This window comes from Callithrix jacchus, chromosome 6 (assembly GCF_049354715.1).
Source record: "Callithrix jacchus isolate 240 chromosome 6, calJac240_pri, whole genome shotgun sequence".
NCBI lineage: Eukaryota > Metazoa > Chordata > Mammalia > Primates > Cebidae > Callithrix > Callithrix jacchus.
In genome coordinates, this window is record NC_133507.1 from 23,799,107 (window position 1) to 23,815,350 (window position 16,244).

The window sequence follows — 16,244 nt, forward strand, 5'->3', positions numbered from 1 at the left end:
ACAGCCATCTTGGAAAGCACAGAATTGGAAAAAGAGGACCAAAATAAGAAAGCGATGCCAGGAAACAGAAACAATGGGATAGGTTAAAAGGATTAAAAAGAATGACAGAGAGCCAGTGTGTTGGCTCAGGTCTGTAATCTCAGCACTTTGGGAGGCCAAGACAGGCAGATCACTTGAGTCCAGGGGTTCAGACAGCTTGGGAAATGACAAAACCTCATCTCTACAAAAAAATACAAAAATTAGCCAGGTGTGGCTGCACATACTTGTGGACCCAGCTACTTGGAAGGCCAAGGCAGGAGGACTGCTTGAGCCCAGGAAGCAGAGGCTGCAGTGAGCCCTGTTTGCACCACTGACTGCAGCCTGGGTGACAGAGTTGAGATCCTGTCTTAAAAACAAACAGAGTCCAGCACGGTGGCTCACGCCTATAATCCCAGCACTTTGGGAGGCCAAGGCGGGTGGATCACGAGGTCAAGAGATCGAGACCATCCTGGTCAACAAGGTGAAACCCCGTCTCTACTAAAAATACAAAAATTAGCCAGGCATGGTGGTGAGCACCTGTAATCCCACCTACGTGGGAGGCTGAGGCAGGAGAATCACTTGAACCTGGGAGACAAGAGGATGCAGTAGGCCAAAATCGTGCCACTGCACTCCAGCCTGGGCAACAGAGCAAGACTCTGTCTCAAAAACAAAAATAAAACCATTGTGGAATCTTAATAATTAAAACATTAATAGGCAATCAGACCAAAGAAACAAAATAAAAACTCCAGAAATAGATTCAATAGACATGTGAATTCAGAATACAAGTGGCACATGGATAGACAGGCCAGGAGAACAGAAAAGAGAATCTGTATAATAAGAATGAAAATCTAGCATACAATACGGTTGGTCTCTTAAATCCATGGAGAAAAGACACAACATACAATAAATTATGCTGGAAGAACTAGTTAGGAAAAATTGGAAAAATTCAAGCTGGACTCAGAAAAGGACAAATCCCAAAAGGATCTAAGATTTAAATGAAAAACAAAACAAAGGAAACCCAAATAGCAGCATCAGACTATTATACAGAAATATGAAAGAATTTCTTTAAAATCGGGAGCCTTTCAGTGTGATACTTAATCTGTAGGGCTATCTTTTTTTAAATGTTAAGTCTTTTGAACTCCCAGGTATTATAGATGAGACAATTAATGAACGTTTCCTATAAATCACCTTATTCCTCCCAACCCCAATTTTAGTTAGAATATCATTTCTACACTGCTGTAGAAATATCATAAACCTCACTACAGAGGTCCCTAAAGTAGAACTGAGGCCAAATAACCCCCTCACTATACTGCCCAAAGACCAATCCTGTTCTTATGAAGACCGCTGTAATCCAGCGAAGACCAAAGGAGGGTTGGGAGTTCTTCATAAGTTGCCCTCTGAGAACAAAGAGACACAGGAGCCATTCTACTGGCCAGAAAAGAGTGGCCCCCTTCAGGTGATCTGCCCGAGAAGGATCTCCAAATGGGAAAACATCACTGAGCTGGGAAGAATGAGGAATCCCTGGCCCCCTGGAGGGGACTGCTCCCTGAGCAAGGCCGGCCCCCATGAGATCCAGAGCACAGAGCACAGAACGTTCAATGGCAGACGAGTCCCTCCTTTATTTACTGTGGCCAATTGAGAAAATGAAAACTCTGAAACTAGTTTTGGACAGATACAAAAATAATATTCTCACCATGTTGTGAATGGAGATGAGATGGTGGCAGCTAGAATTTTTTTTAAAGGAATTTTACTGGTAGAAATGGCACTGGCTACTCCAGGATGCCCAGAGGAGCATACTCTGTGGATATGACTGGATGCAGGCAGGTGGCTTCTGGGGAAGCAGGCTTGTGAGCAAGAAGCTGGATGGCCCAGACACCCACTTTTTTGTTGCTGTTGTTTTCTGTTTTGTTTTGTTTTGCTTTTATAAGTCTCACTCTGTTGCCCAGGCTGGAGTGCAGTGGCACGATCTCAGCTCACTGCAACCTCCACCTCCCAGGTTCAAGCGATTCTTCTGCCTCAGCCTCCGAGTAGCTGGGACTACAGGCGTATACCACCACACCCAGCTAACTTTTGTATTTTTAGTAGCAATGGGGTTTCATCATATTGGTCAGGCTGGTCTTGAACTCCTGACCTCAGGTGATCTGTGCACCAAGGCCTCCCAAAGTGCTGGAATTACAGGTGTGAGCTACCACACCTGTCCTGATACAGTAATTTTAATTCTAGGTATATAACCCCCCAAAATTCAAAGCCCAGACTAGAACAGATATTTGTGTATCATGCTCATGAATTATTCACAACAGCCAAAGGTACAAACAACCCAACTATCCATCAACAGATGAATAAAGTAATTATGGTATATACATACAGTAAAATATAATTCAGCTTTCAAAGGAATTAAATTCTGACCCATGCTTCAACATGGGTTGACCTCAACCTTGAGGATATTAAACTAGGTGAAAAAAGCCAGACACAAAAAGACAATACATTATGACTCCTCTTATACAAGGTATGTAGAGTCTTCAAAATCAGAAAAGGTGAAATGGTCCTTGCCAGGGGTTGGGGGAGAAGGGAATAGAGAGTTCTTGTTTAATGGACACGGAGTTTCTGCTTGAGAGGAAAAAGTTCTGTAGATGGACACCAGCGATGATTGCACGACAATGTGAATGTACTTAACGCTACTGACCTGTAGTCTAAAAATGGTTGAAATAGTAAGTTTTATCTTATATTTTGCCATAATAAAAAATAATATATGGGCTGGGCATGTTGGCTCATGCCTGTAATCCCAGCACTTTGGGAGGCTGAGGCAGAGGCCAGGAATTCAAGATGAGCTTAAGCACCATAGTGAGACCCCATCTCTTTCTCTTTTTTTCTTTTTTTTGAGACACAGTCTCACTCTGTTGCCCAGGCTGGAGTGCAGTGGCATGATCTCTGCTCATGCCTCTGCCTCCCAGGTCAAGAGATTCTCTGCCTCAGCCTCCTTAGTAGCTGGGACTACAGGCACATGCCACCATGCCCAGCTAATTTTTGTATTTTTAGTAGAGATGGGATTTTACTATGTTGGCCTGGCTGGTTTTGAACTCCTGACCTCAGGGTGATCCATCCGCCTTGGCCTCCCAAAGTGCTAGGATTACAGGTGTGAGCCACCATGCCTGGTCTAGAAACACTCTTAAATCTTATGTCTCCTAGGCACAATGATAGTATCTTGCCTTAATTGGTATTTCCCTGATAATTCCTGAGGTAGAATATTTTTCATAATTTTAAATTCTTCATTTCTAAATTGCTTGTTCATATCTTCTACCTTTTATTCTACTCAGTTGACTTTTCTTATGAATTTGCAGAGGCGACTGTAGACCAAGGATTTTAACTCGTAATCTGCTACATTACAGACTTGGATGCAAATATTTCCTCCTACTGTGTATGCTGTTTTTTTTTTTTTTTTTTTTGAGACAGAGTCTTGCCCTGTAGCCAGGCTGGAGTGTAATGGCATGATCTTGGCTCACTGCAACCTCCGCCTCCCAGGTTCAAGCAATTCTCTGGCTCATCCTCCCGAGTAGCTGGGATTACAGATGCCTGCCACCACACCTGGCTAATTTTTGTATTTTTAGTAGAGACAAGGTTTCACCATCTTGGCCAGACTGGTCTTGGCCCTTGTGATCCACCCACCTCAGCCTCCCAAAGTGTTGGGATTACAGGCGTGAGCCACTGCGCCTGGCCTAGTATGTTACCTTTTAACGTGATTCACAGCATCATTTTTTGTATGAAAGACTTCTGTTTTAAGGAGTCCAAGCTAGCTTTGATGATTTCTGTACTGCTTATTCACAATTCGTACTTGAATTGTGAGTGCCTAGGGGTTCCTGTCAGACAAGCATGGAAGTCCTTCCCGAATGCTAATGTTATAAAAATATTCTCTCACATTATCATTTCAGATCCTGTCTGGCACAGATCTATAATCTGTCTGGGATCTATTTCTGTGGAACTTGTAAAGCAGGGATCTATTTCTTTGTAAGCTGCAGAGTAGGTATCCAATTTTAGTTTTTTCAAAATGATTTGACTACTTCCAAAAATCATTCAGTGGAACAGTTCCTGAAGGGCCACAGGACCTCTCCCCTTATCTGTCAGTGGACAAAAGCTGCCACCGTAGCTCGATCTAAGCCAATGGGCCTTGTATTTCTCGCACTCTGGCCTCACGTGCATAGCACACATTCCCATGGCCATTCACAGGGCCCTGTGTGTTCTGACCCGGCCACAGACCTGCTCTTTCTCTCCCGTACCAGAGAGCATACCAGAATGAACATGGGGAAGACTCACGTCAATAGGAGGATAGATCTGAATTTGCTGTAACTTATTTGTAACAATTAAATAAACTGTTTACAATCTTTGGTGCTCTGATGTGTTTAGCTCAAAATTCTTCTCCAGCCCCTTCCTGCCTCACTGTGACCTAGCCCTGTGTCTCAGCACTATGCTCAGAGCCCCTGGTCTAAAATAAGTGATTCGGATACGGGTTATGCCCAGTTCCATTCTCACTGGGGCTCTCCGCATTAGAGTGCTGCCCTGGCAAGCCCAGTGGAAACCTGAACATCCCTGAGAGACTGGGAGCATCATTCCCCCTGAACTCTGGCTGCCTGAAAGACTAACAGCTGATAAAAACACCAATGGACTGTTAACAGGTGAAATGAATGACTGCCAAACATTTCACAGTTATAACATTATCTTTCCCTAAGAGTTCTGTCTGGTATACTTTTCAAATATTTGAGTAAATTAAAAGTAATTTTGGGGGGCCTGTAATCCCAGCACTTTGGGATGCCGAGGCGGGCAGATAAGGTTGTGAGTTCAAGACCAGCCTGGCCAGCATGGTGAAACCCCGTCTCTACTTAAAAAAATACAAAAATTAGCCAGGCATGGTGGCAGGCGCCTGTAATCCCAGCTACTCGGGAAGCTGAGGCAGGAGAATCCTGGGACATGGAAGCTGCGGTGAGCCGAGATCGCGCCACTGTACTCCAGCCTGGGCAACTAAGCGAGACTCCATCTCAAAAAAAAAAAAAAAAAGGGGGGGGGGACTGGCTGAGCACAGTGGCTCAATCCTGTAATCCCAGTGCTTTGGGTGGCTGAAGCAGAAAGATCCTTGAGGCCAAGAGTTAGAGGTTATAATGAGCTATGATCACACCAGTGTACTTCAGCCTGGGTGACAGAGTGAGACTTTGTCTCTCTCTCTCTCTCTCTCTCTCTCATACATACACACACACACACACACACACACACACACACACACACGTATATATGTAATTTTGTTTTGCAGCTAAGAATTGTAGCTTATATACTTTTGCAACCCTCTAACACTTTCTATTCCCTTGCTAGCTGAGACAAATTAATGTATGTGTTCACTTGTGGTCATTAAGGGAGCATTTTGCTGGGGCAGCAAGCTCAAAACAAATCACCTGTTGCTTCTATGGCCAGATGATGCTGAGGATGGCTGGAGACGTCAGCTATGACTCACTCAACTGTTGGACAAGAGTAGGCTTGAAGTTCCTAACCTCTATTCCTCTCCTGGGTAGTGCTTCTCAAACCTCAGAGCACAGGAATCACCTGGAGGTCTTGTCAAATGCAAATTTGCTTCAGCAGGGCTGGGTGAGATTGACAGTCTATCTAACAAACGCCCAGGTGAGCCCTGGGCCGCTGCTGGCCCACTGACCATACCCTGAGGAACAAAGGTCTTCACACTTTGCTGCATAACAGAACCACTTGGGGTGCTTTCAAAAATCCCTTGCCCAGGCCATACCCATACCAATTAAATCAGAAAATCAGAATCCCTGGGAGTAGGCTCCAGGCCCCCAGGTAATTTTAATGTGTGGCTGAGTTTGAGAACCAGAGGTCTCATGCAGATGTTGTCATGCTGGAGTTTGAATCAGGATCACTTAGAGGAATGCTGGGCATCACCCTCAAAGTTTCTTTTTTTTTCTTTGTTTTGAGACAGAGGTCTGTTGCCCAGGCTGCAGTGCAGTGGCGCAATCCCGGCTCACTGCAACCTCCACCTCCCAGGTTGAAGCAATTCTCTTGCCTCAGCCTCCCAAGTACTTGGAATTATAGGTGCACACCACCATGCCTGGCTATTTTTTTTGTATTTTTAGTAGAGACAGGGTTTCACTATGTTAGCCAGGCTGCTCTCGAACTCCTGGCCTCAAGTGATCTAACTGCCTCAGCCTCCCAAAGCACTGGGATTACAGGCATGAGCCACCATACCCAGCCACCCTCAAAGTTTCTGATTCAGGAGTTCCAGGGTGGGACCCAGAGGTTCATGATATTGAAGAGAGAAGGAGAGGGAGTAGGGTGGGAGGGAAGGAGGAGGGGGAATGAAAGAGGAAAGAAAAAAGACAGGTTCCTTGTCTTCTGGGATTTTACACATTCCTAGAAGAAATAAGACAAGCATTCATATAAACGGAAAACAAAATGAACTATGATATAAAGCCAAGAGAGAGAATCCAAATGTTCTGGGGGAGATGACTTCTAGCAGAGGTGATTAGAGGTGGTTCCAGGTAGGTAGAACTGGGGAGGGCTTGGTGGGGGGAAGGGACAGAGTTTAAGGACAACTTTTATAAAGACGATCTCCAAGGGTGTGCACTCAAAGAAAAACTGGGATTTTATCACATAGATATGGGACAAGGCTATTCTAGGCCACAAATCCAGGAGCAAGGGCCAGGTGCAGTGGCTCATGCCTGTAATCCCAGCACTCTGCGAAGCTGAGATGGGCAAATCATCTGAGGTCAGGAGTTCGAGACCAGTCTGGCCAACATGATGAAACCCTGTCTACTAAAAAGACAAAAATTAGCCGAGTGTAGTAGCACATGCCTGTAATCCCAGCTACTTGGGAGGCTGAAGCAGGAGAATCACTGAACCCAGGAGGCGGAGGTTGTGGTGAGCCCAGATCGTGCCACTGTTCCACTCCAGCCTGGAGGATGGAAAAAGACCCTGTCTCAAAAAAAAGCACTGGCTGTGTTTAAGAAACAGCAAGACTGGGTCTGAATGGAGTGGGGGTAGAGCATGGTCAGGGTAGTGGGTCAGGGTGGAAGCAGGCTGCAGGGGAAGGCTGGGCCAGGTCCCACAGGGCCCCAGATTCCAAGCAGAACACAGAGGTCATGTTTGATTGGGTAGATACTGGGAAACTCATGAAGTTTTTTTTTTTGAGACAGAGTCTCGCTCTGTCGCCAGGCACCAGGCTGGAGTGCAATGGCACAGTCTCGCTCACTGTAACCTTCGCCTCCAGGGTTCAAGCAATTCTCCTGCCTCAGCCTCCCCAGTAGCTGGGACTACAGGCATATGCCACCACACCCAGCTAATTTTTGTATTTTAGTAGAGACGGAGTTTCACCATGTTGGCCAGGATGGTCTCAATCTCTTGACCTCGTGATCTGCCCGCCTTGGCCTCCCAAAGTGCTGGGATTACATGAGTGAGCCACCTCGCCCGGACGCTCATGAAGGTTTTTAAGCAGGAGCACCCTATCACTCTGGTACGAGTGGAAGAACTGCGATGAAGGGGCAGAGGCTGAAGACAGGTTCAGTTTGGCAGCTGCTCCAAGAATTCGGGTGAGAAACTCCAGGCAGCTGGATTAGGGCTGGGCATGGGGAGTAAAACGTCCTCAGGAAACAGTCACACAAAGAGAGAAGCTCTGCCACTTAAACTATTAACATAGGTCTGATCTTCATTAGAATCAGAAGATATTTGAATCATGAGTGCCTAGAGGTTCCTGTTAGAAACACATTAAACAACCAATGACTAACCAGGCCTGGAAACGTCCTGTGCTGAACGAATGTGTCCAAAGGTCCCAAGCTGGACATACAGAAGAGGTTAAACAGCCTTATGTTGAATAAATGTTTGAGAAGGGATGAAGACAATGCAGGGACTCCTGTGACAATCATGAGGAAGGTCAGGGGTGTTTGTTAAACAAAGACAATCTCAGAGGCAGAAGTCAGGGGACAGACAAACCCACACGTCTCAGATGGTCCCCATCTCAGGTGCCCAGTTAAAGATGAAAGGCACAAGGCTGGGTGCTGTGGCTCACACCTGTAATCCCAGCACTTTGGGAGGCAGAGGCGGGCAGATCACAAGGTCAGGAAATCAAGACCATCCTGGCTAACACAGTGAACCCCCAACTCTACTAAAAACACAAAAAATTAGCCAGGCTTGGTGGTGAGCGCCTGTAGTACCAGCTACTCAGGAGACTGAGGCAGGAGAATCACTTGAACCTGGGAGGTGGAGGTTGCAGTGAGCCAAAATCATGCTGCTGCACTCCAGCCTGGGTGACAGAGCAAGACACCGTCTCAAAAAGAAAAAGAAAAAGATGAAAGGTACAAAGCCCCTGCTGCAAACCAGATGAGAAGAGCTGTAGTCACCTCTGACACCTGCTGAGAACCGAACCTCTGCTCTGTGCCTCCCTAGCCAAGTAACACACAGCCTGAGGCTTCTCCTCCACCCTCTTCCACTCTCTCCTCCTTAGCATCTGACTGCAGATCTGCAAGTTCATTACAAACTGGTCACCTCCACCCAGAGGCACGCAGACAGCTGTAAAATAGGAGGACTGGTTTGCTTATTCTAATAGGAGAAATAAAATTCAGTTATTTTTCAGGGCCAAAGAAAATCAAGTACTTTGCTTCAAGCAAAACTGAGATCTCTATGCAGAAAGAGACAGTTCTGGGCTGGGAATGGTGGCTCACTCCTGTAATCTCAGAACTTTGGGAGGCTGAGGAGGGCAGATCAGAAGGTTAGGAGTTCAAGACCAGACTGGCCAAACATGGTGAAACCCCATCTCTACTAAAAATACAAAAATTAGCCGGGTGTGGTGGCGGGCGCCTGTACTCCCAGCTACTTGGGAGGCTGGGGCAGAGAACTGCTTGAACCCAAGAGGCGGAGGTTGCAGTGAGCTGAGATCGCCCCACTGCACTCTAGCCTGGGTGACAGAGCAAGACTCCATCTCAAAAAAAAAAAAAAAGATCTGAGTTTGAATCCTGGCTCCACCGCTTCAGCTGTGTGAACTTCCTGGACTTGCATTTCCTGTGAAATGACAATGCCACCCACTTACATGATTCTTAATGAGATGGACAGTTATGAGCATGCCCAGAGCACGGTTGGGTCACTGCAGACCTTCGCTGTCAATCCCTTTCTCCAGAGGGCAGCTTTCCTCGTTCTCCCAGTCCCTGGCGGTTGTCACAAGTCTCCGCCCCAAACCCCCTTTAGTTTCTTTCTCTTCTCTTCCCAGTCTTCTGAATCCTCCAGGCCAGACGCTCTGGACACTGTTTTAATTCCACCTGCATCCCCTCCTTTCAACATCCACTAAGAACTGTCACTTAGAATCATAAATCTTGCTTCTGCCTGGTACAAAGGCACATGATTTTAAGGGATCTCTGGGGATCATAATCCTGCTCATCTTCCAGGGTGGTGACGATTACGTGAGTTTTCCATATTAGATGCTAAACATATTTCCTGGCTTGCAGAGCTAGCTTGGGGAATGCTAGCCATTGTGACTATCAGTTCTTTCTCACATGTCCCATCTGGGGCTGACCCCCATCGCTGCACACCCAATGACAAGGCAGCTTCCTGGCTGCTCTCCTGCCCCAGCCTCTCCTTACCCTAATCAAACCTACATCCTGTTGCCAAACTCTGCTTCCTCCCATGCCCCTTGGGCACTAGGTCAAGAACCAGCTGAGGCCAATGACATTCAGTCCACGGCCTCACCCACCCTTCCCCCAAACTACTTCCTATCACTTCCTAAAAACACACTTGCCACTCCAATCAGCCAGCCCTCCTGTCACCGAGAGGTATAAACTACCTTGGCTCTGCCCTTCCGAGCCTCTGCTCAGCACAGCTCCTCTCACCTGCCCCACCCTACTCCCTTCTGTAACCTCCTGCTTAGGTGTCACCTCCTCCAGGAAGCCTTCTCTGACCTGACCTCTCCTCTCCACATTCCATTCTCTAAATTTCTGTAGTTCTCGTCAGCACAAAGGACTCAACTATATCCTATGAATCCTGAGGCAGCCTTTAAGGCACAGGCACATCTGAAGCAAATATCTGGTAATCAAGTGAGTCCAGCTTACAACGGAAAACCAGGCGGGAGACAGAGTGGTTAAATGGCATGCTAGGATCCCAACGCTTTTGAGTAACACAGGAGACAAATAGAGCAACAACTGCAAAGAGCTCAGGTTTGAAACGACTATTTTAAGAGCCCAGGATGACTTTATACCACAGAAAGTCCCTAGTTATTAGCTGGTTTGTCATTTCTCTTGGTTTCATAAAAATAATCACATTGAGGCCGGGTACGGTGGCTAACACCTGTAATCCCAACACTTTGGGAGGCCAAAGTGAGCAGATCACAAAGTCAGGAGTTCGAGACCAGCCTGGCTTACATGGTGAAACTAAAATACAATTTCACTACTAAAAATACAAAAATTAGCCAAGCATGGTGGCACGTGCCTGTAATCCCAGCTACTTAGGAGGCTGAGGCAGGAGAACTGCTGGAACCCAGGAGGTGGAGGTTGCAGTGAGCCAAGATAGTGCCACTGCACCCCAGCCTGGGCAACAGAGTGACATGGAGTCTCAAAAAAAAAATCATGGTGAAAACATCAGATTGTTTTCTCTAATTGCCGGAACTATTTGGATGTTTCTTGCATGACCTAGTGAAGGTGCCAGGGGGTGGTTTGTATGGGTCTCCAGCTCCTCCCCATGATAACTTCCATCAGCTTCCCAACCACTCCAAATAAACACAGAAGTAAAAACTGTGCTTACTATGCAAATGTAGCTCTCAGCCCCCTCCCCTACTGCAGTTCAGGAGCTGACACTGCACACAGTGAGGACACTAAAAGACACGCCGACTACCTGCAGACAGAGCAGAGGGATGGCGCTGGCCCCCACTCTGTCTTGAACACCACTGTATCCTCCTCTGAAACACCACACTCCTCCACCTCCTGCCCTCTCCCTATGAGGTTCTGTGTCTCACCACTGTCCCGAAGGGTCTGGGTCAAGTCTTCCACCAGGGCCACCGCCTCCTCACTGCTTTCAGGCCGATGCTCTTGCAGCCAAGCCTGAATTTCCTTTGGCAGCATGGTCAACATCTGCTCCTTCGTGTGTACCTCTGGCCTCAGCCAGCGCCGACAGAGCTCTCGGAGGCGGCCGAGCGCACCCTGTGGTCCCCCAGTTGCCTCCTCCTGGGGGCTGCCCTTGCTGGCACTCTGGGGAAAGGGCTCAGACTCAGGGCCATCCTCCTGCAGTACAGCTTCCTGCACCCAGGAGTCATCCTCCAGGATCATGGTGGTGACCTCTTCCTCCTGTCTATCTTCCTCTTGAGGCACCAGGACCACGGGGCTCAGTGGAGTGGTCACTCTGGGGATCTCTGCAGCCATCATCCGCAGTCCTGGGGCAATCACTTAGGCTTTAAGCCTCGACCCTCAGTCTTCTCCAGCCAGGTAAGACACTTCCCTCCTCAAATCTCAACAAGTAGTCCTGCTGAGAAACAAAAAAGAACCATTATCAATAGTAGACTGTCCTAAAGCAATCTAACTCACAAGTGCCCAGGTCAGCTGGTCGCGGTGGCACGTGCCTGTAAGTCCCAGCTACTTGGGAGGCTGAGGCTGGAGGATCTCTTAAGTCCAGGAGTTCTGGGCTGTAGTGTGCTATGCGGATAGGGTGACCGCACTAAGTTTGGCAACAATATGGTAACCTCCCGGGAGAGGGGGACCACCAGGTTGCCTAAGGAGGGGTGAACCGGCCCAGGTCGTAATGGAGCAGGTCAAAACTCCCATGCTGATCAGTAGTGGGATCGCACCTGTGAATAGCCACTGCACTCCAGCCTGGGCAACAAAGTGAGACCCCGTCTCTAAAAAAAAAAAAAAAAAGCACAGGTCAGACCACCAAGTGGTCCTTACATAATCAACAGATGTTTCCTGTTCCTCTTAAAGGGAAAATGGCTTATTCCTGGAAACATCTCTCTGTGGTAAGAGAAGTTAAGAAGGCTGATTGTGGTGTCTCACACCTGTAATTCCCAGCACTTTCGGAGGCCGAGTTGGGCAGATCACCTGAGGTATGGTGAAACCCTGTCTTTACTAAAAAATACAAAAAAAAAAAAAAAAAAAAAATTGACCGGGCATGATGGTGGGTGCCTATAGTCTCAGCTACTTGGGAGACTGAGGCAAGAGAAACTTTTGAACCCAGGAGGTGGTGGTTGCAGTGAGCCGAGATTGCGCCACTGCACGCCAGCCTGAGTGACATGGGCGACAGAGCAAGACTCTGTCTCAGAAAAAAAAAAAAATTATCCCAAGCACAATAAAACACAGCGTTCTTCTTTCCAAAACACCAAAGAATGAGTATCAGAAATGCAAAGTTCCTGGAAAAACCCCTGACTGCAATGCTGAGGACTCTCGTAAGTCAGTCCCGACTTGCACTGTGTGACCGAGACCTAACAAACAACTAAGTCACTCAATCTCGGCAACCACCTAATGAATACAGATAATAACACTCAAGTTTCTGTTGTTACAGGGGCATCTTAGGGACTGGCAATGGATCAGAGGTCAAAGCCCTTTGAGCTTCATTGGAAGAAAGGCAGTATCTCAATAGCATTATTACCGTACTTTAAGCATGAAGTTTAAAGCATGCCCATACTCTCCAATCCAGCCTCAGCCCCTCAGTAATTTATCTTAATAAACATCTTTGCAAAAAGAAATTTATTTGCAAGGACACAAAACCATTAAAAAACAAAAACATTATCTCTAATGCAAAAAAATTGAGTCCTTAAAAATCCAGCAGCTGGGGCAGCGTGTGGTGGCTCAAGCCTGTAATCCTAGTACTTTGGGAGGCTGAGGTGGGTGGATCACCTGAGGTCAGGAGTTCAAGACCAATCTGGCCATCATGGTGAAACTCCATCTTTTAAAAAAAATTAAAAAAAAAAAAATCCAGCAGCTGGGGAATGGCTAATAAACTATGACACATCCGTAGAGTAGCATGTATCAGAAACTGGGCTATAGGCTGGGTGTGGTAGCTGGAATCCCAGCACTTTGGGAGGCCAGGGCAGGCAGACCACTTGAGGTCCGGAATTCGAGACCAGCCTGGCCAACATGGTGAAACCCCGTCTCTACCAAAAATACAAAAATTAGCCAGGCATGGTGGCGGGCACCTGTAATCCCAGCAACTCAGGAGGCTGAGGTAAGAGAATCGCTTGAACCTGGGAGATGGAGGTTGCAGTGAGCCAAGATCGTGTTACTGCACTCCAACCTGGGCGACAGAGTGAAACTCAAGTCTCAAAAGAAAGAAACAAAGAAAGAAACTGCGCTATAATAATGGTTACCTTTGGGTGGTCATGACAGGGAAGGGGCTCAAAGGAGCCTTCTGGGATGATGGAAATTTTGAACATCTTGATTGGCAATGGTGGCACAAGGGCAAACATATGAAATATAAGAACTGTGCATTATGCTGAATGTTTTCAATATTTTAAAAATTATACAAAGATTATTATTTTTTTTTTTCCTTTTTTGGAGACGGAGTTTCGCTCTTGTTACCCAGGCTGGAGTGCAATGGCACGATCTCGGCTCACCGCAACCTCCGCCTCCTGGGTTCAGGCAATTCTCCTGCCTCAGCCTCCTGAGTAGCTGGGACTGCAGGTGTGCAGCACCACGCCCAGCTAATTTTTTGTATTTTTAGTAGAGGCGGGGTTTCACCATGTTGACCAGGATGGCCTCGATCTATTGACCTCGTGATCCACCTGCCTTGGCCTCCCAAAGTGCTGGGATTACAGGCTTGAGCCACCACACCCGGCCTACACAAAGATCATTAATCATTAATGATTTAAAATAATCCTTTTGACATGAAAATAATGGATAAACAAAATCAGCAGGGCAGAAAAACCATAGACATAGTAAGTCCCCAATTCCCTTTAAAAACGAACTCATCGCTGGGCTCAGTGGTTCATGCCTGTAATCCCAAAACTTTGTGAGATGAGGTGGGCGGATCATCTCCGGTCGGGAGTTCGAGACCAGCTTGACCAACATAGAGAAACCTGTCTTTACTAAAAACCCAAAATTAGCCAGGCGTGGTGGCACATGCCTATAATCCAGCTACTCAGGAGGCTGAGGCAGAAGAATCACTTGAACCCAGGAGGTGGAAGTTGTGGTGAGTGGAAGTCACTCCATCGCACTCCAGCCTGGGCAACAAGAGCGAAACTCCGTCTCAAAAAATAAAAATTAACTCACAGGGAAAAAGAACAGGGCGGCAGCTACAAAATACTGAGAACAGTAGAATTGCAAACGACTTAAAATAAATATTATAAAAGCAATACAAAATTATTTTTTAGGCCAGGCGCTGTGGCTCACAACTGTACTCCCAGCACTTTGGGAGGCTGAGGAGGGAAGATGGCTTGAGGCTGGGAGTTCGTGACCAGCCTGGGCAACAGAGTGAGACCCCATCTCTACACAAAGAAAAAAAAAATTTAAAATCATTACTACATCATAAAGACTCAGATAACAATCCCCCTCAATAAAAACGGGGGAAAAGTTGACAAAAGCTAAAAACAAAACAAACAAAAAATACACAAAAAGAAAACAAAAGCTAGTGGGAAAACCGAAGCTCTCAACGTGTATTTTCTCAAATGACTAGAAGAAACACTGGCATACGGTATAAGAGAACTCTTCCTACTTCGGAGCCGGGGAAAACTGTGCCGGGTCAGCTAATTTGCCATCTGTCTTGGGGCACGACACGTCCCCTCTGAACCTCAGTTTCCCCATATGTAAAACGCGTAGGCTGCGCGGGATGTCGTCGAATGCCCCTTCCCGTCCAAAGCCTGTGCTTCCCAGTGGGAGATGCAAGGAGCTCTCCGCCAGGGAGACCCGTCAGGAACGAACGGTTCGCTGAGCGGAGCCCGCACGTGAATCCGGGCTGCCGGGCCCCCGGGCCCCCGGGCCACTGAGCGCGACCCCGACGCCCCTCCCCCAGCAGGGCAGCTGGCAGCTGGCTCCAGGCCCTCTATTCCCTCGCCTCGAGCTATTGCCCGGAGTCCGCGAGGCTCCAGGCCTGCCTCTCCGGCTCACCTCTCGGGAGACCAAGTCCTGCTCTAGCGGCTGCTCCGCGTGCAAAAGCGCCCCCAGGCTCGGCCCGGCCCCTCCGGATTCACCCCGGCTCAAGCCCGTGGGGCACCGAGAACAATGGACGGGAGAGGCCCGCCCACCACTGCGCACATTGGCTGCCGAGAACGAACTTAGAAATTCTGCGTTTCTATTGGTGGAGACGGCACTCGGCCGGGCAGCGGGCGGGAGGTCGGGCCCAAGGCCTTCTGGGAGATGTAGTCCGCTCGTAGACGAAACCGGATTGTGGTCCTCGGAGCAGGGTTTGGGGCTGATAGCTTGGCAGTGCCCGCGGGCCAGAGGCAGGGAAATCCGCGGACTAACCGTCAGGTCCCCAGTATTGGCCAGAGCTGTAACCCGAGACAAGCGTTTCATTTATCTGAGGCCTCTGTATATTTGTTTATAAAAAGTGAAAGTTGGATGGACGGGCTCGAAGTTCCTTTTCAGCTGCGAACCACGAGGCAAGGATATTGTTAGGCACCCCCGACCAGCGGGAGCGGACCCTGGACAGGAAGGGAATCCATGCAGGAACAAATCCTCATCGCCCAAGCCTGGTGCCTCTCCCCCAATTTGCAGCTGTACACCTGCACCCGGCCTTCTCACACCCCTTTGTTTTCGCACGTGGTATTCCTGTGTTTGGAGGAACGCCCTGCCCCGCCTCCTCTGCCGTGGAACTGCCATTCTTCCAGCTCCTCCTGGGTGGAGCCTGCCCAATCATCGTCGCTTCCCTAAGCAGAGATACAGCCCCTGGCACACCTGTTAGACGTCTCTATTAAAGAAAAGAAGCCGGGCGCGGTGGCTCACGAGGTCAATAGATCGAGGCCATCCTGGTCAACATGGTGAAACCCCGTCTCTACTAAAAATACAAAAAATTAGCTGGGCATGGTGGCGCGTGCCTGTAATCCCAGCTACTCAGGAGGCTGAGGCAGGAGAATTGCCTGAACCTAGGAGGCGGAGGTTGCAGTGAGCCGAGATCGAACCATTGCGCTCCAGCCTGGGTAACAAGAGCGAAACTCTGTCTCAAAAAAAAAAAAAAAAAAAAACAAAAACGAAAAAAGGATACACACACACACAGAGAGAGAGAGAGAGAGAGAGAGAGAGGAGAGAGAGGAGAGAGAGAGAGAGAGAGGAGAGAGA

General features: G+C 47.9%; 1 protein-coding gene across 5 annotated transcripts in view; it reads right to left on the minus strand.

Annotated features, from left to right (window-relative positions):
* Positions 1-15,205, minus strand: part of ZSCAN2 (zinc finger and SCAN domain containing 2) — a 34,006-nt gene extending 18,801 nt beyond the window's left edge. For 3 of the 5 annotated variants that reach the window (XM_035303921.3, XM_008998468.5, XM_008998470.5), the window contains exons 1-2: positions 15,075-15,205; positions 11,000-11,505 (exon numbers count right to left, since the gene is read on the minus strand). In XM_035303921.3, coding sequence (XP_035159812.1) covers positions 11,000-11,405 — 406 coding nt within the window. In that variant the 5' untranslated portion in view covers positions 11,406-11,505; positions 15,075-15,205. Of the gene's footprint in view, positions 1-10,999; positions 11,506-11,824; positions 11,876-15,074 lie in introns of all 5 variants that reach the window. The other 2 variants (XM_078326867.1, XM_008998469.5) reach the window with 2 other exon arrangements.
* Positions 15,206-16,244: the final 1,039 nt, after the last annotated feature.